At 41.5% G+C, this 25,029-nt stretch overlaps 1 protein-coding gene across 4 annotated transcripts in view; it reads left to right on the forward strand.

Moving 5' to 3' along the window:
• Positions 1–25,029, forward strand: part of PPP1R12A (protein phosphatase 1 regulatory subunit 12A) — a 206,193-nt gene that overhangs the window by 174,914 nt on the left and 6,250 nt on the right. For all 4 annotated transcript variants that reach the window (XM_074941978.1, XM_074941979.1, XM_074941976.1 and 1 more), the window contains 5 exons: positions 3,351–3,367; positions 5,357–5,498; positions 6,724–6,828; positions 8,170–8,217; positions 22,825–22,875. In XM_074941978.1, the coding sequence (XP_074798079.1) occupies positions 3,351–3,367; positions 5,357–5,498; positions 6,724–6,828; positions 8,170–8,217; positions 22,825–22,875 (363 nt within the window). The remainder of the gene's footprint in view (positions 1–3,350; positions 3,368–5,356; positions 5,499–6,723; positions 6,829–8,169; positions 8,218–22,824; positions 22,876–25,029) is intronic.

Genomic DNA, 25,029 nt, shown 5'->3' on the forward strand with positions numbered 1-25,029 from the left:
GAATTCTCTGTCGTAACTCAGAGCCTTCCCCATCTAGTGTCCTATCTTCAGCTTAAGGATTTTTGCTATGGGTAGGTGCTGATGGGCCACATACCATCGTAGGCTCAAAAATCTCCAGGCAGGCAAAATGCAGATGTAATTTATTTTTAAAGTCTTGTGATGATTAATCTAACACCACACTAATGGATAAAGTATAAGAATCAAAATAGAATAGAAAGTCAATTTTTGAGTACTGAGTCGTAACTTATGGAAGCTTGAGGTTGCCAATATTAGGATAACAAATGTCACTGTATGTTTAAATTCCACCTAGGCAGCCACCAAAGATTGACACAAGTGACTGATTTAATACTGCACTCCAGTCTTGTTTTTTAGCTTTCAAATCATCTGTTTGTGGCAGTTTTATAAAAACTGCTCAGTAACAACAGTGACTCAGGGTACGATTAGTGTACATATGTCCCCATTTTATTTTCTTTACTGATAATTGTCCTAAGGGTCAACAAGATTTCTATGGTGAAATCAATACATGTTTTCAAGAGATTCTGCAATTTTTCTTGTGTTATTTATATGGCCCCAGTAGTGTGAATGGTGTTTAGAGATAGGAATTATTGTTACGTGCATAGATGGGGAAAAAATGAAGCAGTGTAATTAACAATGGACAAACAATAATGGAAAATTGATGGATAAAATTAGGCACCAGACTCTGTTCAGTTTTGTGACTGCATTAGGAACTCAGACTGACAACTAAAAATTTGCTACAGCGTTCAAATAGTCTCATGTGTGATGTGAATGTTCACAGATATCTGTGTTGGAAACTTCTCACCAAAACTCACTTTCTGCAGAACTCTTTGAAAAACCTTCTGAATGCTGCAGATATGTCTTCCTGAGCTCCCACTTCACTGTCAGTCCAAAAATGCCAGTGTTTAAAGGGTTAATGTAATCTTCTAGCAGTATTTATTAAATGCAGAATATTTTTGGTTGAGACAGAAAAACTTTGAAAGGGAGCAAGAGGGGGAAATAATAATGTTAATATAAAGACAGCAACAACAACAATCCTTTCCTGGTCGGGGGGTGGAGGGCAATGTTTGGTCAGACTGCACAGGGAATGCACTGTCCCAGAAGTGAGGAGGAGGGAGAAGAGGCCATGCCTGAGAAATGCTCCCTCCTCTGTGGTTGAGCGGGTGGGATGTTAGTTGGATCAGAAAAAAGGATGTTCTGCCCCCGGGGGTGATGGTAGAATGTGCATTCCCAAAGATGCCAGATGCCCCTCCTTTTCCTTGGGTTCTTGCATCGTGTTGGTAGGCTGGGGAGAAAGAGTAGGAGCTGATTTTTCCTCCCCCACTGCTCTCCAAACTATTGAAACTTTCCCCCAGGCTTCTAGACTCCCTGCCTCTTCAACTGCCCCACTCCCTCCCTGTAGTTCTAGATAGGGGATTGTTTCCAGGATGCAAGTCTTACTGATCACCTGGGTTTTGGGATCAGGAAGGAAATTTTTCTTATTGGGCCAAATTAGACATGGGTCAGATGAGGGTTTTTTGCTTTCCTTACAGCACTGTGGAGGTGCAGTTGGGATAACAAATAGAATTTTGAACTCTAATATTAAGAGATAATATGGGTCTGGGTAGTTTGTTGTAACTGGGGCCAATGCAGATAAAAGCTAAAAGGACCAGCTCCCAGACCTTGTGCTTGTAAGGAGAAGGGAAAACCAGCATTCTTTTCAGACTGAGCTTTTTCTCTTACCCCACCCCCACCCGGCCACACACACACACACACACCCTTGGTACGCTTTATAGCAGGAGTTCTCAGACTTTTGTACTGGTGACCCCTTTCACACAGCAAGCCTCTTGAGTGCGACACCCCCCGCCCCCCATACATTAAAAACACTTAAATATATTTAACACCATCATAAATGCTGGAGGCAAAGCGGGGTTTGGGGTGGAGGCTGACAGCTCGCAACCCCCTGAGGGGTCCTGATCCCCAGTTTGAGAACCTCTGCTTTATAGCTCCCTGAGTCCTGGCACTAGGCTGCGGGGTCTGCCCTGGGTTATTGGTTATGTAGGGAGCTCTGTAACTCCACACTGGACCTAGTTAAATGCCTGGTATTTGAGAAGGGTGGTCATGTTCTGCCTCCAACCAATGTTAATAAAATTGCAGCCTGTTGCTTAAAATCCGTTCCAGTGTCTCTCTCATGCAGCAGGGTTTAAAATCTCTGACTCAGAAATAGAGTGGAGCCTTCAAAAGAGCCCAGCGTTAGCCTAACTTCACTCCCACCGAAACTAAGGGGGGAGGGAGTATTGCTATTGAATTTAGTGGGAGTAGAGTTAAGTCAATGCTAGCACTGTTGAATATCCCAGAGGGGAAGAGGAAAAATGAGGTATTTAGATTTTTTTGTTTTGCTCCTTACAGGACAACAAACAATCCAGCCCTTTCAGAAATTCTCCCATACATCATAAAGATGTAAAAAAGGAAACAAAACGAAATCTTAAGCCAGCCTAGCAGATGAACATTGCTGGGAATGTGCAGGTGGCATTATAGTCACTAGAAAGTACCTGCATTCATAAAACAATACAATTATATTGATCATTCAAAGGAAAAATAACAGAGAACTACACATTCTATCGTGTTAAAGTGCATTCCCGCACATACAATTTGATTAAATTTGGTTCTTGACCCAACATGTGGGACTTTCCTATGTCTGCAGACTCCTCTGTAATTTGGGAACCTGTTAAATTACTCTTTTGTATATGATCTTAAATTGAGTAGCTGTGTACAAATGGTTTCATTTTGCTACATATTGTTGGGGCAGCAGTTCAGATTCCCCACCCAGTTTACTCCTGTTTAAATAACAGTAATGCCAATATTTTTCTAGGATGCCACTGAATGTTGTTCAGGATGATATGTAGTGACTCAGACAATTGAGCTCTTAAAATACTGTTCTCCAATGAAAAAATAAAGGGTAGGAGGAAGAGGATTGGAAGTGGACAATATCCTTATGTCTTATTAAATAAGTTTGCCAAATGGCAGGGAAACTGCGGAATTTACATACTTCTCAAACTATTCTAACGTTTCTGATCATGCTTAAATCTAAGCCTTCTAATCAGTCTGTACTAACTTCTTTGCAAAACATTTTTCTGGCAAATATATTTTAGCACATTTCCTTTTTTTCTATAGCCATAACAAAAAAAAAGCTGTACATGGTGTTCAGATAATGCATGGTTGAGTAACATTCAGCTTCTCCTGTGCTTTAACACAAGTCGGCCATGCTACATTTGTTCACGGATATGTTGAATATGCTATTTAATGAATGTACCAATACCAGTTTGTCCAAATGTGTTTTTTCTTCTTTTTTCCAGAGTGATAGTCTTTCAAGGTATGTGTTTGATTTAAACAAATCATTTATTTATAAAACAGAAACCTTTTTGACTCATATTCTGTTTTTTAAGTTCTTAATTTACAAATCCTACTTTGCTATCAATAGTTGGTTAGGTTAAGCTCGGAAAAAAATATTAATGCTGTAAAGATTTAGTATGTTTTATATAAAATATAGTAATAAAGCCATAGAATTGACTTTTTACACATTTAGGCAGGTGGGAGATTGGAGGGGACCTGAAGATATGTTCAAAATGTTGTTTAGGTTATGTGCTGAATTATTTAATTATACTGCACCTAAAATATGCTCGGTACTTTGCAGAACATAATCGATCCAGTCTGTGTCTGATGTAATTTATAATGCAAAGCTAAGATTTTCATAAACGTCAAGTGCTTTTGACTCTCAATTTTTGGATACCCAGTTTGAGACACTGTAAGGGGCTTCATGCTCAGAAAGTGCTGCCACATCTGAAAATCAGGCTTCTTGAAGGTTTCTCAAGATGAAAACCCAAATCTTTAGTCACTTCAGAAAATCTTGGCCTAAATTTTTAAGACATAAGGTGTAGAGTATACGTTAGATAAGATGGTGTTTGTTTTCTGTCAAATCTTGCTTCTGTTGCCCTAAATGTTGGTGGAGTAGAAGGCTCCCAGGAAAAATCTCTGCTGGAAGTATTGAAGTGTGGTACATAGCACCCAAATAAGCAGTGCATTAATATTTACTAGCTTTTTAAAATTTTGGTCTGATTAGTCCAGGCTCTCCTTCTCTGCCTTAAACTGTGTGTCTGGCTTCCACATAGCTGGTATCGTGTCTTCCAGCTGGAAATTGGAGTTTACTTGTGAGAGAGAAACAAATCCTGCATTCCTCACCCCTAATAATGTGCATTTCTAGACGTTACTTACGTACAAAAACATTTCTTAAATAACAATGAATGTATGCGAATATGACTTGGCTTTTGGCAAGCTAATGCCATTGCTCTGGTCGGTGGATTGATACTGAATATGGAGCATTCTGGGGTGACACACTCAATGGGAAGCAAAGCAGGCTGCATTCAGTAGACATGAAATGCAAAGTCAGTGAACATTAGAAATAGGCTGAAAATGCCACTTAACTCATCCATTTGGAGGAGTTAATCTTAAGGAAGTAATATTGCAAAAATCGTGAACTATAAAGTATTTTATTTACAGTCGACTCTTTTAAATGAAACCTGCAAAGGAAAAAATGGGCGTATACTCATTGTAACTGCTTTATGATAAATGGCCTGAAAAACTTCTTTAAAAATAGACAAAAATACAATCTGCTTTTAAAAAAAATATTAAGAAGTCAGGTCCTGTCTGTGCTAGAAACCTCTGTGTTAAATGAGGACATTACAACAGCTGAACCATGCAAGCTTAGCAATGGGAAGGGGAACAGATTTTTGATCAGATTGTTTAAAGCCATTTGGTGGGTTTTTTTAAATATCTGTTTTACTTCAATGACTAATATTGAATAAAAGAAGCCTTTGTTAAAGGAACCACACTGCTTCTGTTAAGGTAGTTGAGCTCTCAGTTAATATCCTTGAAAATTCCCTGAGGTCCTCCAGTAAAACTGGAAAGACCAGACATGACTTGGCTGATCTTTTTGAGGTTAATAATAATTCAGTCCTTATAAAAGATGAACAAGCAAAGAAAAGTTGAAGCCCTCTTTTAAATAATCTTGACAAGGTCGTCTTCAGAATCATGCAAAAATGTCTTGAAGGAATGTATTTTAATTCAAAAGAAATTCTGACATAGAAGGCTAATTTTGCACTCCCTAAGCCATGCTTGACAGTCAGAAAACCTGTTTTCATATGAAATAGATCTTAGTGTTGAGTGGAAGAAAGAAAACTTTAAAAACTCTTTCCACCAGTTAGAGAGAGGATAGGAGATAATGTTATGAATAAACTACGTATGCGTGATACACTGCACCACATTAGCAATGTCATGGAAATAATGACCTTTACTTCTTCGAAAGATATGATGCAGGATCAATCAGCACGTCATCAGGCGACCGTTATGATTCGCTGCTGGGGCGGTCTGGGTCACACAGTTACTTCGAAGAACGAAAACCATATTGCAGTAGGCTAGAAAAAGAAGATGCAACTGACTTTAAAAAGGTATCTGGGCCAGTAGTTCTGATATTAAAATAAACCTTTATTTGTGGTCTTTTTTTCCCCCTTAAATTCTGTCCTGAAGTAATCAGATTACTCACATTAAGTCCCAAATCCTGCCTCAGCCTAAGGTCTGGTCTATACTGCGGGGGTAAGTCGACCTAAGTTACGCAACTCCAGCTACGTAGCTTAAGTCAATTTACTGCGGTGTCTGCACGGCACTGGGTTGACGGGAGAAACTCTCCTGTCAACTTTCTTACGCTTCTCGTTCCGGTGGAGTACCGGAGTTGACGGGAGAGTGATCAGCAGGCGATTTAGTGGGTCTTCACTAGACCCGCTAAATCAACCCCTGGTGCATCAATCGCTGCAGCGTTGATCCCTGGTAAGTGTAGACATACCCTAAGTAACTCAAGTCGGAACTCCTCAGAGGCAAAGGAAGAATCGTATCCATCTCCCTGGCTATATAGGAGCTTCTGGCCCTTGCATTCACCTCTGCAAGAGAAGGGGACGGTCCAGAGGAGCCAAATGACACCACATATCACTACCTTGGTCCTTGTGGCTAAAGATGGTGGTAGAATTGCTTGATATCTATAATGGAGCCTTTTGTTTGGTGCACTTGCTAGTACAATGTAAAATCTAGTCTTGTTGGTTGAAAACTGGAAGATACTTGTGAAGAAATGAGCAACTGTTCAACTTATTGTCAAGATGAGATTTTTTTTTAGGAGGAAAATGTTTCAGACTGTTTTCTGTATTATGGAAATATAAGGTAAAATTATCATACATTTCTTCTTGTCTGTAATATAAAAGACAAAAGTTTCTCCTTTGAGGGAATTTAAACATTTTATGTATGGAAGCATTTTATGTATGGAAGCTAGAATTTTCTTGTAATGCTACTTACAATACTTTTGTCACCCTTATGAAATTGTACAGTATAATTTAATAAGGGGATAAGCTAGTAACGTTTAGAAAATGCTCTAAAAATTAGTTGAAATTATATTGTTTCTGCGGGTGTTTTAGAGCCATTTAGTAGTGGGAATATAGTTCTCTATTAAGTTGGTTCAAAACATACCCAGAAAAGTACTGTTCTGTTCTATAGAACCTCTTGAGTATAAATTTGTTTGTTCTTTTCATACAATTAAATCAAGTTTTAGAAAAATGTAGCCCCTTATACATTAAATAATGCAGCCAAAAGAGATGCACATTTCTTAAACCTGTCCAAATTTTCTCTTAGCTTTACGAACAGATTCTAACTGAAAATGAAAAGCTGAAAGCGCAGTTACATGATACCAACATGGAGCTGACGGATCTTAAACTACAGTTGGAAAAGGCCACTCAGGTTTGTATTCACACACACACACACACACACACACACACACACACACACGAACGAACGAACGTCTCTAGCTGGTAAAATGGGTAACAAACCAGAAAATCCTGGAAATGGAATTGGCATTTTTCTCAGATGTTGGCTTTATCTTCCCTTTTTCTAAAAGAATGGGGCTAAGTACTGCAACTGCCATTGTTGCTGGAGATGAGGGAAGGCCAGATGGGTCTGGTCTGAAACCTAATGCAAGTGGTAATTGTTCAGGTATCAATGATTCTTGCCAGCATATATCTAAGTAATTTCTCTGCAGGGAGGAAGGTGTAAAAACAGAAAATGATTCTACATTGTTGACTTATGTTTATGTTCAAAGTATAAATGTTTAACTTATGAACTGATTGATTTATGAACCTGATGGCAGGTTGTTACAAATTGCCATGCTGTCACTGGCTGATTAGGCATCCTGTCTTGCAGTTAAACAGCAAATAGTGCAACTCTAAATCAGTGCAGATAACTGCTCTTAAATAACTGCGGCATATGATGATATCACATCGTAGATTAATAGTAGGTTTTTTGTTTAAAACTATTGTAGAAAGAATTTACGAATAAATATCTGTACCCAGTATACATCATTGTAGTATCTAAGGGCTTGTCTATGCTACTGCTTAAGTCGATGTAACCTACATCGCTCAAGAGTGTGCAAAGGTCCCGCCCTTTCCTCCGAACGATATAAGTTGCATCAACTTAAAGTGGTGTCCATACAGCTTTATGTTGGCAGGAGACGCTCTCCTGCCAACATAGCTTCCGCCTCTGATTGAGGTGGAGTAATTAAGCAAATGGGAGAATGCTCTCCCATAAGCATAGCGTGTCTTCTGCATTACAGCAGCTGCGCCAGTGTAGCTCAATAGCATAGACTAGCCCTAAGTATCTCAAATACATCAATGAAATCATTGATGTAACACCTTTAATGGTAAGGCTGTATTAACTTATTTTGCCAGAGGTTGCAGAAAGATTAAATTACTTGTCCGAGGTCACACAGGACATCTGTGACTGAGTCAGGAACAAACTCCATTCACTTTTATACCATTCCAGAACCTTAACTACAACACTGTCTCTCAGAATATAGGTATTAAAGAGTTTTCTGGGCATGAGATTAAATACTATGTAAAATTGTATGTTTTGATTTCAGGAATACAAAAAAAGCTTTGATTTGTTTAATTCTTTGTCTTTTGTCTTGCCTTTGACAGTCAAGACCATGAAGAACCAAAATATTGATTGGTTTTTTTTATTGTTTGCCTCCTGTATTTTGTTTTTTCACCATAAATCCCACATATAATTATTAATATTGTATTTCAGAGACAAGAGAGATTTGCTGACAGGTCACTCTTGGAAATGGAAAAAAGGGTAAGTTTCTGCCAAAGATCTAGTGGTTACTTTAGTTTGGTTCTTTTTGTTTTCTAATCCCAGGGTGGATATATTTTAGTGAACTGATTCTTACGATTTAGATGTTGGGTTTGTAGGATGCAAAGTGGCAATAAATGTAAGGTAGCATTATAGGCAGTAATACTTCTTTTAATAAGTTATCCTTAAACTGTCAGTTATATTAGAGAGATAAAGTTGGTGAGCTCTGTGTGTGTGTCACAGCTCTGTTCTACCTTGCATTTAACTGTGATGCTCAGAGTATCTTTCCTAGACCTGAAGAAGGGCTCTGTGTGGCTGTCTCTCAGCAACAAAAGTTGGTCCATTAAAAGATATTACCTCACCCACCTTGTCTCTCTAATATTCTGAAACCAACATGGCTGCAGTGTAACACTGCATACAATACTGTAATTTGTTAAACGGTTTTCCCCAGAATTATGTCTAACATTCCATATCTCTAAGCAGCTTCAAACAGCTTCATTTAAAAAAAAAAACTCCGCTTGCCACAAAACTTTCTCCTCGTTTACTTAAAATCTGATGTCTTGGAACTTTCCAGGGTGAAAAGCAAGTAGTAGGTTCTCGTTGGAATCTCCTTTTACCATCAGTAATAAAGTTCCTATTTCTGCTTCATAAGATACCAGTAACAAGGTTAAGGTCTGATATAGGGCAAAATACTATTTTTCTTTTCTTGGCATATGTACATTTTTTTAGGGGTGATAATGCCACTTTGGGGGAGGGGAGAGGAGGAAAATTGATGTGGGTATTTTGTTTTGTTTTGTTTTTGTTTTTTTTTAACTGGCAGAGAGGATCTGTTTGAAGCTATGCAAAGGCTGGGAATTTTATTACTCTTAAAGGAGATGGATTTGTGGGCAGAGTGAAGATCAGGTTGTTGAAAATACAGATCACTCGCATTCTGTGAGAGATAATATGTATATTTGTACACAAATATGTGTGTAGGCAATAAGACACAGGGTTTAAAATTATGGTCGTACTGACACAAACTTTTAATTTTGTGTCTGCATTTCCATTATAGACTTATTTTTTCCAAGCTAATAGCTTAGCTGTAAAAATTTCCTTTGGACAAAAGTTTGGCTCTTCTCAAGAGCAACTTTTTTTTAAAAAAAGCCAAATTCGTTTAAATGGTTTAAGCTGTTTTTAAGGTATACAAAAGAAGAGTAGTGAGAGGAGGATTTTTTGTAGTGTTAGTTTCGTTATTCTTAAAGTAAATTATTTATATTGGAACATTATATGAATCCCTTAAGCTTCCCTTTTGCCCTCTGCCACCTAAACAAAAACCAGACCAAAAAAACCCCAAGCCAACCCTACAGCTATATATAGTTTTAATAGTATACAGGAGTACTAGATCTAGAAATTTAACAGGAAGGATTGCAGATTAAGAAGCCACTTTTAGTTCTACAAATCTTACCAATGATAAAATAAAAATTTACTTGTTAGTTATGGTAGGGAAGCAGGGAGGTGTAGAAATGCTCAGCTGCACTACCTGACTGAAATTCCACTATGGTAACTTAGTGAATGAACAATGCATAAGGAAAATAAGGCTCCTGATATGCAGAGATGAAGCTGTCTTTCCTTACTGTGACTTTCATTCATTACACCTTCCTTTCCAGATAGCTCTAACAGTTTCTCTGCACCTTCTGTCTCTCAATTCTTTTGACCCCTAAGGTAGCTCTCATCTTTTTCGCTGGGCAGTGATAACCACCTGATTTAACAGGCATTTCCTTTGCCACTGTGGTCACACAAGTGGAATTTATTACTTTTAATTATGTACATCATAGGTGTAATGGCACCCATTTTTTAATATGCATTACAATTTATTTAAATGTGTAGTACATGATACTCTTGTATTTCAGTAGCAAAATTCCTGCTTTTGCTCTCAGTTCCTAAAATAGGCCGTTGTATTAAGAGACTTAGCGTCACTATGAAACTATTTGTTTTCCCATGGAGTAGACTTTTTATCCAATCAGTTTCACTGTAGAAACGTTACTCTTGTACCAAATTTATTATATAAAACACATAGCAGGTAAAGGGAGGAATAAAGGTTGGGATAACATTACTGAGTAGTTGAAATCTAGTTGGCTCAAGGAATGGAATTATGTTTTTTTTATTTTATCAACTCAAACTTAACTCTGATATATGAGGAACATTTTTTTAAAAGAGAATTTATATTTGATTATACATTTTCTCCTCCTTCATTTCTCTGCTTTCTTTTACTTCAAATATTAGTTATTTCATCTGGTGCTCAGATACCATGCTGAGAGCAGTTTAAAAAAAAATTCACTTTTACTACTTATTCCTCAGCTGAAGTAGTAATTATGTGTGACATCAATTCTTTCCTAACAGCAGTGTCACAGAGGAATGAGTTCAGCAGCTGAATCAACAGCAATAGCCAATGAAATACTAAAGATTCTTTTTTTCATTCAAATATTCTTAGTAATAAGGAAGTGGTGTAAGGATAGAATTATCTCTAATTAGCTTCCCTTTCAAAAAATAACATTGTTATACTCTAGAATTCAGTTTATTAATAAAAATCCCACTTCAATTACTTTTTAACTGTTAGCAGTAAATAAAGATTGGCTATCCAGAAATATACTAGACACCTTTACTTAGTAGAATTTTTTGTGTTTCATTTTTAGAATTTTTAAAGGTACTATTTTTCACATGCAGTACAAGCATATACATAAATGAAGCAGTAAGCTAAAACTCATGTTCTATTTTGCCAAGTATAAGACACATGCTTTACATAAAATCAAAACTTGGGGCTATATACGTATAAAAACAGAACAGGGAAAAAGTGAAATAGTGGGAGGGACTGGAAGAGATGCAGGGTTGAGAGGAGGTAGGTGTTACCGTATGGAAAAGCTAATAGAATTGATTGGGCTATGATCCATTTTCAAGATGAGATGTACCTTTCTTCACTAATGATAAATAAACTTCTTAAAACTGTTTTACATTACTCGCCGAACAGTTATTCTAGAGGTTGATTCTGACTAATACCCCTGCCAGCCCTAAAAAAAAATAGGTTTCTATGCCATAAACTGCTGATTCATTGCCAACATAATTATTTGAGATTAGTTACAATGTTGTAGGAACTGGGCCAGTCTTATGAAGATTGGGATGGGTGGCGCACACACCTCATCACTGCTAGGAGATCCCAGCAATATTTAGGCAGAACAGGGTTACGGGTTCCATTTATAGCCCTTAACTTGGAAATGTAGGTTAGCCATGCTTTTGGGCATTCCAAGTAGTACAGTGATAGTTGTTTACAGTCACAGAATAGATGAGCCAAAACTGCAAAATTTGGATCTGGATCAGGACTTCAAACATCACCCTGAAGCCTCCCCAAAGTGTGGGGCTGCTCAGATCTGAGGATTTGGATTGGGGACATCTCTACCTTAGTTACTGGCCGTAATTCATATAACCCGAGGATGCTTCTTGTTTGGAGGCAATAACTGTATACTGGGGTAAACCAACTCTTTGAGGTCAAAGTTTGAGGTGTTTATAAGCTCAGAATATGATTACTACTGATGTAATAGATAATATCCTCAGGAGGTTGTTCATTTTTTACTGAAGTACATCTTCTCACACTTGCATTCTGATTACTGCTAATTCCTCAATACTGCTTGGCTACAGCCTATCACCTTACCAAACCCCAGACATCTCATTATTTTGGCAAACCCTTTTGGCCCTCTCCTGCTAAAAGTAATTCTTTTTTTAAATGTAATTGTATTTAATCTTTGAAGCTGTTTGGGGAGAGGGGCAGAATGGTGCCTGTGTTCGTTAGCCTGTGGATAGAGAGTAGCCAGGAGAAGTATCCAGGGCCCTTATTCAGAATACAGGATTTGCATATTGCAGTTGGGTGAATCGGAAACTTCATAATTGACAAACAAGCGTATAGTGAGGGATTAGTAAAACTAATTCTTGTGCTCTGATTGACTGAGATTTCTTTTAGGTAGGATTAGAGAATTAGATAAAAGCAAAACTCTAATTGAAATGTGTGAGAGCTGATATGTTACATGATCCAAACATTACTATGTAAATAGATATATAGTTCACTTAGAGGAAGGGGAAAATGCATGCAATGTTGATGTTGATAGATGGTTCTGGCTTTTTCTGAACAATAGTATGGCTTTGTTTTATTATAACAGCTATTTTCTAAGTCAGACCTTTTGTTTCCCAGAGAAACTTACTTTTTCAGTGGCACCTGGGGAGGACACTTCATAAATAAAACTATTAGATTAAATAGAGTAGAACAGCACTAATGCACTGTAATTAACAGAAGATTATTGCAGTTGGCAAGCAAACAGGGTTAAAAATCAAGTCTAAAGCAGAGAATGAAGTCTTAGCATTATGAGACTTCAGTACATCTTTGAACTAAATCTTCACGGAGAAGTGAGGAAAGGTTTTTGGTGTTTTTAATGGGATGCACGAATAGTGATTTGACTGTAAACCTGTAATTTAAAATTAGTCCAACAGACATGTACGTCTTAAAAAGAACAACTTCCTGAAAAATATGGCTAATAACTAGTGCTGTCGATTAATCACAGTTAACTCATGTGATTTAAAAAAATTAATCGTGATTAAACAAATTAATCATGATTAATTGCACTGTTAATAGAATACCAATTGAAATGTATTAAATATTTTTGCATGTTTTTCTACGTTTTCAAATATACTGATTCCTATTACAACACAGAATACAAAGTGTTAAGTGCTCACTTTATATTATTTTTTACTACAAATATTTGCACTGTAAAAATAACAAATGGTACTTTTCAGTTTACCTCAGACAAGTACTGTAGTGCAGTCTTTTTTGTGAAAGTGTAACTTACAAATGTAGGGTTTTTTTGTTACAAAAGAATGTAAAACTTCAGAGCCTACAAGTCTGCTCAGTCCTACTTCTTGTTCAGCTAATTGCTAAGACAAATAAGTTTGTTTACATTTACAGGAGATAAATGCTGCCTGCTTCTTATTTACAATATCACCTGAAAGTGAGACCAGGCATTTGCATGACACTTTTATAGCGGTGTTGCAAGGTATTTATGTGCCAGATATGCTAAACATTCATATGCCTCTTCATGCTTCGGCCATCATTCCAGAGGACATGCTTCCATGCTGCTGTTGCTCTTTAAAAAAAAAAAAATAATGCATAATTCAATTTGTGACTGAACTCCTGTTCTATTTTACCTGCACTCTGCCATATATTTCATGTTATAGCAATCTTGGATGAAGACTCAGCACATGTTCGTTTTAAGAACATTTTCACAGCAGATTGGACAAAGCGCAAAGAAGGTACCAGTGTGAGATTTCTATGGATAGATACAGCACTTAACCCAAGGTTTAAGAATCTGAAGTGCCTTCCAAAATTTGAGAGGGATGAGGTATGGAGCATGCTTTCAGATGTCTTAAAAGAGCAACACTCCAATGCGGAAACGATAGAACCCGAACAACCAAAAAAGAAAATGAACCTTCTGCTTGTGGCATCTGATTCAGATGATGAAAATGAACATGCGTCGGTCCACTCTGCTTTGGATCATTATCGAGCAGAACCTGTCATCCGCATGGATGCATGTCTTCTGGAATGGTGGTTGAAGCATAAAGGGAGATATGAATCTTTAGCGCATCTGGCACATAAGTATCTTGTGATGCCGGCTAGAACAGTGCCATGCAAACGCCTGTTCTCACTTACAGGTGATGTAAAGAAGATGTGGGCAGCTTTCTCTCCTGCAAATTGTAAATGAACTTGTTTGTGTGAGCAATTGGCTGAAGTAGAACTGATTAGACTTGTAGGTTCTTCTTCGAGTGATTGCTCATGTATATTCCACAATAAGTGTGCGTGCTTGCCACGTGCACCGGTGCCGGAAGTTTTTCCCCTAGCAGTACCCGTGGGTGGGGAGTGCCCCCGCAACCCCTGGAGTGGTGCCTGCCTGGCACGGTATAAGGGGAGCTGTGCGCTCCCCCCACCCTCAGTTCCTTCTTGTCGCCAGTGAAGGTACATCAGAACTGCTCTGCTCCAGCTTTGCTGTAGCTCATCCCCAGAACTCTTCGTTCATTCAGTGTTAGTACCTGTAGTTAGTTAGCTGTTCAGCTAGTCAGTGAGCCCGGGCCGGGGCATGCCCTGCACCCCGGGTTTTAAGTCGTGCGGCTCTTGTAGGTGTTCTATGCCAAGAAGTGACCTGCATGCAGACTGTTTGGGAGAAACCCATATCAGCGAAAGGTGCAAAATTTGCAAGTTGTTTAAGCCTTGGACCAAAAGAGAAAGGGACATTAGGCTCCGGGCCATCCTGATGGAGTCAGCACTGACCCCGACTCTGGCACGCCACTCCAAACCGGTACCCGGCACCGTGACGTCGGTACACAGCAACACTCCGGTGCCATCGACCAGTCGGCACCACTCCCCTTTCATGGGGCATGCCAAGAGGGCCAGGAAGACTCACTCTTCGAAGCGGCACTCAGGGAAGTCTGGGAGAGAGGCTAGGCCCATGTCGGGCAGTCCTCGATCCCCACCAGGCCTCAGGCCTCTGACTCACGTTGAGTGGAGTAGCCCGGCCCCTTCAGAACAGGCCTGTCCAGATGCCATCCACACCTGAAGCTCTCCAGGCGGCCTGGGACATTATGTCCATGTCGATGCCCGGAGCACCGCCGATGTTGGCCCTACACTCCAAAGGCAAGCCGCTGCTGGGATCTCCACAGTCGCCTCTGGCCTGGTACCAGTCTCAGTCGAGGGAACATTCCCACTGCCGTTCACCGCCCAGTGACTGCTTGGGGCAGAGTCCATGTGGTTCACCCTCAGCGCCAACCAGACTGTCTGGCTGGGTTCCCTCCAGCCAGGACTCTTGGCACCGCTCATCCTCAAGGAGCGAATATTGATGGGACCACAGCGGGCGTCTCCTATGGACCTCGTCTCAGAGAAGGTACCGCAGTCAGTCACAGCACAGTCGTTGACACCGTTCCCGCTCGGACTTCTGCTCCAAGTCTCCGCCAAGACATAGCAGCCCCGGGCATCTATCACTGGTGTCTCACCATCGTGGGTCTGCCCGTTGGCCGTTCGCGGAGCAGCTGTTTCTGTCGGTACCAGTCCTCCATGTCGAGATCGCAGTCCCATGGCCGTCGTAGATCCCGGCACCGCCATTCCTCCCGGTCCAGAGACAGCAGCAGACCTTATACCAGCCCGGTGTCCATTCGTAGTCATCCTTCGATGGGCAAGGCCAGCTAACCCGAACAGCCAGCCCCACCGGTGCCACAGCAGGTGCAGTAGCACCGAGCATCGTGGCTGGCCCAATGGTACCAGTGGGCACCATGGCCTCCGGTGCAGCCCCCGGTGGGAGCTCGCTCGGTGGCCGGAGCTTTGGAAGCACCGTTGGCCTCCCTCTCCAGACCCCGGAGAAAGGAGTCAGTGAGATGTACGTCCTCGGCACCGTGACCGGAGTCCGACCAGGTGGTGAACCCTCCAGTGCCAGCCAACACCCAGAGCACCGCATCGGGCTCTTCGCCCCACCCAGAGGAGGCAATTGCGGCCCCGTCCCCGTCCCCCTCCGTCCCGCAGGAAGACTTCAGGGCCCACCAAGAACTCTTAAAGAGGGTGGCAGCAAGCCTCCACCTCCAAGCAGAGAAGGTGGAGGAGCCCTCAGACTCCCTGTTTAACGTGTTGTCCCCATTGGCACCGGGTAGGGTGGCCTTGCCTCTCCATGAAGGGGTGGCTAAGATTTCAAATGCCCTGTGGCAAACACCGGCCTCATTGGCCCCATCTCTAAAAAGGTGGAACACAAGTACTTTGTACCCACTAAAGGGCATGAGTACTTGTATACCCACCCGGCGCCCAACTCCTTGGTGCTTGAGTCAGTCAACCACAGGGAACGGCAGGATCAGCCAGCCCCGACCCCAAAGAACAAAGACTCTGAGACTGGACTCTTTCGGAAGGAAAATTTATTCATCTTCAAGCTTCCAGGTACAAGTGACAAACCATCAGGCTCTCCTGGGCTGGCACGAATTCAATCTGTGGGGCTCCCTGCCCAAGTTTGAGGACTCGCTTCAGGAGCGCGATAGTGGAGGAAAGGGCAGCGGCCGCTAGGGCATCCCTGCAGGCAGCCTCAGATGCTGCAGACATGGCCACATGATCAATGGCCTCCACGGTGTTCATGAGATGGGCGTCATGGCTCCTGGTCTCTGGGCTGTCCAGCGAGGCACAGTCTTCCATGCAGGATCTCCTATTTGACGGGAAAGCTCTGTTTGCGGAGGAAACAGACACAAGACTGCATGGCATGGAAGACTCCCGCACGACCCTCCAGACTCTGGGCCTCTATGTCCTAGCTCTGGCAAAACCTAAGTTCAAGCCACAGCAGACTCCCGCCCAGGCCGCCCTCCCGAAGTATGAGGCCACCCATAAGAAGCAGCGGGACTATAAGACACACCCTCAGAGGCAGTCTCGGCCTGCCTCCCAGCCTGGGTCCTCCAAGGGCAAGCAGGCAGGGAAAAGGTGTTTTTGATGGGACGCTTGGGGCACCCCGCCAGTCCTCACCAGGGATCCACCCCCAGTAAAGCTCCCCTTCTCCAACTGGTTGTGTGCTTTCTTCCCGGAATGGTCGCGGCTAACCTCAGACCGATGGGTCCTCAACTCCATCTCCCGGGGTTACACCCTCCGGTTTACTTCCTCCCCGCCCAACCACCCTCTTACCCCGTCCCTCTTGGGGGACCCCTTGCACGAATCTCTGCTCGAGCAGCAGGTGGGGCTGCGCCTAGGATTAGGAGTGATAGAGGCAGTGCCCAAGGAGTTCATGGGCAAGGGGTATTACTTACCCCGTTATTTCCTTATCCTGGAGGCCAAAGGGGGGCTCAGGCCCATCCTGGACCTGCGAAGTCTGAACCAGTACATGGTGAAACTCAAGTTCCGCATGGTCGCCCTGGCCTCCATCGTCCCCTCCCTGGATGCCGGGGACTGGTATGCTGCCCTTGATCTACAGGATGCATACTTCCACATCCACATATCCTAGGGGCACAGGCGCTTCCTCCGTTTCATGGTCCTCCCGTTTGGTCTGTCCACTGCCCCCCAGGGGGTTTACAAAATGCATGTCGGTGATAGCGGCCTACCTCAGAGGGCAGGGGGTCCAGATATTTCCCTGGACGATTGGCTTGGCAAGGGCACCTCCCAGTCACAGGTGAGGGATCATGTGGCTCTCCTCCTGTCCACGTGCACCACCTTGGTCCTGTTGGTAAACAACACCAAGTCCACTTTAGTCCTGGTCCAATGCATAGAGTTTATCAGGGCGCTCCTGGACGCAGTGTCGGCCAGGGCCTCTCTCCCGCCAGACAGATTCGAGACCCTGAAAGGTCTCATGGACTCGGTCACAAGGTTCCTGGTGACACAACAGCCAGGGTTTGCCTGCAACTCTTGGGTCACATGTCGGTGTGCACATGCGTGGTCTGTCATGCCAGACTCAGGGTGAGGTCCCTCCAGCTCTGGTTGGCCTCGAAATTCTCCCAGGCCACAGACAGGACAGACAAGGTCCTCACCTTGCCGGACTCTGTGATCACCTCCCTACGGTTGTGGTCCTCCCCAAACAACATGCTCGGAACGAGAGTGCGGATCGCTTGAGCAGGGACTTTTCCTCGTAACACGAGTTGTCCCTCCATCCGGAAGTGGCCCCCCAGCTCTTCCAAAGGTGGGGAATTCCCCGGGTGGACCTATTTGCGATTCAGCAGAACTGGCGATGGCCCCCCAGTTCTGCTCCGGGGGGCCAGGGGAGGAGCGCTATCTCCGATACCTTTCTCCTGTCCTCTCAGGCCAGCTTCTCTATGCCTTTCCCCCATTCCCTCTAATCAGCAGGGTCCTGGAGAAGATAAAGACAGACAAGGCCCGGGTCCTCCTGATTGCACCGGCGTGGCCCAGGCAGCATTAGTACGGGACCCTCACGGGCCTGGCAGTAGCTCCGCCATGGCCATTGCCGCTCTGCCTGGACCTGCTCTCTCAGGACCAGGGCCGCCACCTCCATTCCAACCTAGTGGTGCTTCATCTCACGGCATGGCTGCTCAGTGGTTAGGCGGAGAGGAAAGCACATGCTCAGAACAGGTCCAGCGCGTCCTTGAAAGTAGATGACCTTCTACTCGCCATGCTTATTTAGCAAAGTGGTCCCAGCTTTCTAGGTGGGCGGTGGACCAGGGTGTGTTCCTGATGGCGGCCCCAATCCAGCTTATCCTTGATTACCTCCTCCACCTGAGGGCCCAGGGCCTGGCGCCCTCGTCAGTCAAGGTGCACCTGGCAGCCATATCGGCCTTCCATCCGCCAGTGCAAGGGCACATGGTATTTTCCCATGCTATGACTGGCCGGTTCCTTAAGGGTTTGGCCCATCTTTTTTCGTATTCTAGACTCCCTGTCCCTCAGTGGGACCTAAACCTCGTGTTGGCTCGTCTCACGGGGCCCCCGTTTGAACCACTGGCCACGTGCTCCTGGTCTCACCTCTCATGAAAGGTGGCCTTCCTGGTTGCAATCACTTCGGCCAGGCGAGTCTCGGAGCTCAGGATCCTGACCTCCGAGCCGTTGTACGTGGTCTTTCATAAGGATAAGGTCCAGCTCTGCCTGCCCTCCGCATTCCTCCCCAAGGTGGTCTCCGCCTACCACATGGGTCAGGACATTTTTCTACCAGTCCTCTGCCCCAGGCCTCACACACCCAGTGAGGAGCGCCGTCTCCACATTCTCAGTGTGCAGCAGGCTCTGGCTTTCTACCTCGAGCAGACCAAGCCGTTCAGAAAGTCCTCGCAACTGTTCATCGCCTCGGCTGAGCGCGCGAGGAGCCAGCAGCTTTCCAATTGGATCACTTCGTGCATCTGCTCCTATTATGAGCTGGTGGATGTCCCCCCGCCACCCATTGTGAGGGCACACTTGACTTGGGTGCAGGCGTCGTCAGCTGCCTTCGTGGCCCACGTCCCCATCCAGGACATTTGTAGTGCCGCCACATGGTCTTTGATTCATACGTTCACCTTGCACTACGCGATCATCCCCCAAACCAGGGATGACACCGGGTTCAGCGGGGCTCTCCTCCTTCCTGGGAACTTGTGAACTCCTACCCACCTCCAGCAGATATAGCTGGGAATCACCTATTGTGGAATACACATGAGCAATCACTTGAAGAAGAAAAGACAGTTACCTTTTCCGTAACTGGTGTTCTTCGAGATGTGTTGCTCTTGTCTATTCCACATCCCACCCTCCTTCCCCTCTGTCAGAGTTGTCTGTCAAGAAGAAACTGAGGGTGGGGGAGCACACAGCTCCCCTTATACCGCACCAGGCAGGCACCGCTCCAGGAGTTGCGGGGGGCGCTCCCTCCCTCCCACTGGTACTGCTATGGAAAAAACTTCCGGCACCAGTGCACGTGGCAAGCGCACACACCTATTGTGGAATAGACATGAGCAACACATCTCAAAGAACACCAGTTACAGAAAAAGTAATCGTTTTTTCTAAAGTTTTACATTGTTTTATTTTTGAAAGCAGTTATTTTTTGTACATAATTCTACATTTTATAAGTTCAACTTTCATTATAAAGAGATTGCACTACAGTACTTGTGTTAGGTGAATTGAAATATACTATTTCTTTTGTTTTTTACAGTGCAAATATTTGTAATGAAAATAAATATTAAGTGATCACTGTAAACTTTGTACTCTATTGTAATTGAAATCAATATATTTGAAAATGTAGAAAATATACATTCAAAAATATTTAATTAAATGGTATTCTATTGTTTAACAGTGCGATTAATCGTGATTAATTTTTTTTAATCGCTTGACAGCCTTACTAATAACTTGTCAGTATTTCTATTAACTAGTGAAAGCTGCTAAAATTGCTGTTTAAATGTTACTTCTGTCAATTGTGGTACAGGGAATCCAGGGGTTTTTTTTTTCTCCATGAGAAAATAGAAACGTAGCTGTAAGTGTGTTTTGTTTTTGTTTTCTAAAATGTGCTCCCGCTACAGTAAGAAGCTTGTTGTTAGGGACACTTCTGTATCATAGAAACGACTTTCATTTTCTGGACACTTCTTATTCATCAGAATTTTGCTATTTGCATAACAGACAATTCACTAGGTCAGCCCAATTAAGAGCCCCTCTTGTGTAGCTTGGACCAGCATAGATAAAAAGCAATTATATTTTTTTTAAAAAACATAATTTATTTAAATTGAATTGTTTTATTCAAATAAAAAAATCTATTTAAAACCAAATTTGAAATAGACATTCTTTTTTAAGGCCTAAACTTACTATAATCTATTAAAATCATTTAAATACAAAATAGTATTAAGTAGTACATGTTTGCCAAATTTTACAGAAAGACATACCACTGAACTCTTGGAAGTCACTGGCAAAACACCTCAAACCAGAGTTTGTTGAAGAGCTAAACTAGCTTTCACAGCAATAGCTTCTTTTGTAGGTGCAGAGAGAATATTTTCTTCATTTCAGTTTATTCAACTAATTCAGTTCAATGACTAGTTCATTCCAAGTTGAGACACCAATAGGGAGCTAAAAAAGCAGGAAGGCTTGATTTCTTCTTCTAGCTATGAATACAAATTAGGTGAGAGAGCATGAGATCTACTAGTTCTAAACTTTTGATGAACATGGTGACCGTGGACACTGGGGAGGGCCAGTGTTCTGATGTGGCAGCAAGCATTCTTTCATGCCAGTGTTTGTTTGGCTGGTTCTTGTTCACATGCTCAGGGTCTAACTAATCACCATATGTGGGATCAGGCAGGAATTTTCCCCCAGGTCCCCTGTGACCTTGGGGGGTTCGCCTTCCACTACATACGCATGTGGGTCATTTGCCAGGATTATCTGGATATCTACTACATAATTATTTCCCCGCAATTGCGGGACCTCGGGCACTGGTGCACCTCGCTCCCGCCTATTCTCTGCCTGTGACACACAATAGTCTAGTCTCCTGTGGGCTGTAATGTTTTGGTTGTTGGGCTTAGTATGCGGGTGCTCAGTAGAGGTAGATATACAAGAGGTCAGACTACATGATCTGGTAGTCCCTTTTGTCGTTAAACTCTGATTATGGCCAGAAACAATCAGTTCAATTCATTAATTAGGCATGCTTCCTTTGTTTAATAAATTAGTTTTAAATGCAAAACATGTTTTTATAAACTTTTAGATAATCATTTTTTAACATAAACATAAAAATGAAGAATGTGATTAAGCATCAGTAAGCTGTTTTTAAGTAAATCTTAAATAAACATATAGATATAGCATATTCTCCTGGTTTCCAACCAATGAAAATCAGCCTGTCTTTAGAAAACATAATGAAGTACAACTGCGAAACACAATTAAAATTATTTTAAATCAGTGTTTCCCGCTTGCCGATTTAAATCATGATTGAAATTGGTTATTTAAATTGCTTTGATTTGAATCAATCCATCCTGGCTTGAACTTTAAAAACTTCATGAAGTCTGAACTGTACTTAATTGACCGCTAGTTTCTAAGAGCTCTGGGAATAAATGCTACCCTTAAAAACTAATAATTGGTAACTTGGGTTTGCTATTTTCTTGGAATTATTTTATTTGGCTTTGTTATTTTGCTTTTGTTGTTCACCTGCTTACTGCAGTTAACTCACTGGTACAGATAACTATGCCCATTATCATCTGTCAATATCATCTTAGAAAAATACAATTCTCAACTCAGAAGAATTAAGTAGAATAAACTAAAGATACTAACAACTGCAGTAAATGATTACTTTGCTAAACCTTTAAAGTTATTTGCTAAAATGGGGAAATATGTCTGGGGAAATAACTACACTATGATTAAACTAAATTCAAATGGTTTGTATCTGAAAGGTGACCGGCAAGAGTCAGTATCTACTGGGCGGTATGATCTAACCAAAGTTTTACACACCTCAGTTAATGCTGCTTGCTGTTTTGCATAACACCATTGTATGCAGATATAAATGTACACTTTGCAGTAATCTGTTGCTTTTGCCTTTCACTCTTTGAAAAATTGGAATGTAAAATATTCAATATGGCAACTGCTTTTAAATAAGACCCACTGCATTGTCTTACACAAGGAAATTTCATGATATCAAGTCTGTTGCCTGCATTGTTAATCTAGAATATATTATGGGAATGAACTTAAAAAAAAAAAAAAAAAAAAGTGTCTTAGGAAGATTCTGAGAGGAGACAAACATTTCAGCTATATTTGCTTGTCTATGAAAGCCTATGCTTTTGTGTTTTTTCTTTTAATATACTTGTTTGTTTCTGATCATTTTCTGCATTTCTTGTATGTTGAATGGTCACAGAAGTCTACCTGAGGGAATAAATCTGAACAAAGGCATACTTATACCCTGTCCAAATTAATGTACAGGAAGAGATGGGATGTATTTTGAAAAATTTAATGAATATCTTAATCTCTCTTCCGTCTAAATTTTTAAATTGTAATGTGAAAGAATTTTCTACACATCACTGGCATCACAAGTCTCCTGTACGCTCTGTGCTTCAAGTTGTTTGGTCTTTGAAACTTGACATGTATCACTGTTTTCACCATATTTACAAGAAGTATTAAAAATGCAAATTGCATTGCTTACCATTAACTCCACTCCTTTGATCTAGGAACGAAGAGCTCTAGAAAGACGGATATCTGAAATGGAAGAGGAACTCAAAGTAAGTGCGTCACACCATTTGTGACTAATTCTGTGTTTAAAAAAAAAAAAAAAAAGTGTTGGTGGTTCATATTATTTGTAAGGTGGAAGTTTTCCAGCTGTTGGCAATCTCATTGGAGAACAGGCAAATTCATCATTTCCCCGATGCAACACAACAGAATCTCTTGTGCAGTAATCTGCAATTCAGTTACTGCTCTGTTTGCAAAGGATATAATAGCAAAGGGTGATTATTTTTTTTAATTTATTTTTTTAAGAAGGTGGCTGAAATTTACAAGTTTAGGGGTGGGAGAAAGGTCAAAGGTTTCTAGGGTAGACATTTTTTAACTGAAACTAAGGGGAAAAGTGAATCGTTTTTCAAGGCTGAGATGGTGTTGTATGGTTTTCATTCACTCTTACAGTAGTGCAAAACAGAGGATTGGCCTATGAGATTTTTTTTTTAAAAATAAGACTTTAACCTTGTAGTTTTAGAGTTAATCTCTGTGATTGGTTTTCTTAAGTCATGATATGGTTGCATGCACAGTTTTTCTCCCTCCAGAGTTTACCCAGTTTAGGTCCTGAGTGATATGATTTGAGCTAAATAAGGTTAATCCAAGGGAGTTTGACCATATATACATTTTTCATCATATCCATGGACAAAACTCCAGAAGTGAGCCAACCAAACTGCTGATAAAATTAAATCATACCAAGGAAGCAGTTGGAATGTGGTGAACTAGAAAACATCTTTGGACGCTATAATTTTAGAGAGACCCCACCAGTCTATTAACAGCCAATATTCGCTATTCTGTTGCTAAAGGGTTTCTTCTAAAACACATTTTTGAGCTCTCCCTGCTGCTCTGCAACAGCACTGTCCAGAAACTGTTTTTTTAAATGCATACATGGAGTTCTTGCTGACATAATGGATGATGACAAGCAGAGAAGTATACAAAAGACAACCATGTTGTTTTATCTGCATTAGATTCAGAGCCAAGTACGTCTGCCTTAATGGAGGACAAAATAATATTTGGGACAGAAAGCAAACTACAGCAAGGGAAAAATATTCATTCTTCTAATGATGGGGAATTGCAGAATAGAGAATATCATGTTGTGTTATACTTGTAGGTTATCCTTAAGGATGGCTAGAGGGATAAGAGAAATAGAGAATACAAATATATTACCAGTTTTGCAAAGTTGTTGGTTTTTTTTGCAGCTACACATTAATGTTTTTAATTGTAAGATTAACTCTCATCCTATAGTTTGCTGTAGTGTCACATAAAAGTATATGTTAAGCACATGATTATTTGCAGATTGCTGAATGGGAAATTTAGTCCATGTAATTAGAATTTTAAGTAAAGAATTCCAGAAATAACTCTCATTGTTAATGCATCCTGAATTGTTCTGGAAAGCTGTGACTAATCACTGGCTGTTCTTAGATTACATTTCAAGAATGTGCCACTTTTTGATCCTTCCCTTTCACAGTTATCTGGTTTTAACATGACTGTCTCTTTTGATTTGTTTTCTTCCAGTTCTCCTTGTCATACTATACTTGCTTTTCTCTTGTTTTCACTCCTGTTTTTTATGATTCCTGCAGATTCAATCTTTGAGACATTTAAATGAGCGACTGCTGGCTGAGAATAGGGCCTTGACCAGAGTGGTTACAAAGCTCTCAGGGTCCTGTAGGCAACTACATTCTGTGGACTTGTAATTTCTTCTTTCTTCTTTTTTTCTCCTTTGAGTAGCCTGGCAGGTGTTGAATTTTAGCTAGTGCTTTGGCAGCACTTTACTATTAATGCTTGTGTGTCTGAAGATTTACTTATTGCTTGATTACAGAAGTATGGCTTATGCATGATGTCCAGTGTCCCAGCTCCTGTTCCTTATTACAGACACATTGGTAGGGTTTGGTATTATCCTTACTAGCATCATATCTTATCATTTTGCATTCAAAGATGAATCAGAGGACAGTTCAAGAAATAGGTATTTCTTGTCTTGTACAAGATTTTTGACTGTAGTTTATTTATACTTTATGTAAAGATGTGGTGCCCCAAAAGGCATGGTTGTTCACGCAGGACTTGAACTAGCATTAGGTTTCCTTTGTTTTGATTTTTATACAAAATGCAGAGTTTGACAATTGACCTCAAAATTTCCAACATATTAAAATTAACTGTAGAGATCTTCCTCT

Source organism: Natator depressus, chromosome 1 (assembly GCF_965152275.1).
Source record: "Natator depressus isolate rNatDep1 chromosome 1, rNatDep2.hap1, whole genome shotgun sequence".
In the NCBI taxonomy this organism is placed as follows: Eukaryota; Metazoa; Chordata; order Testudines; family Cheloniidae; genus Natator; species Natator depressus.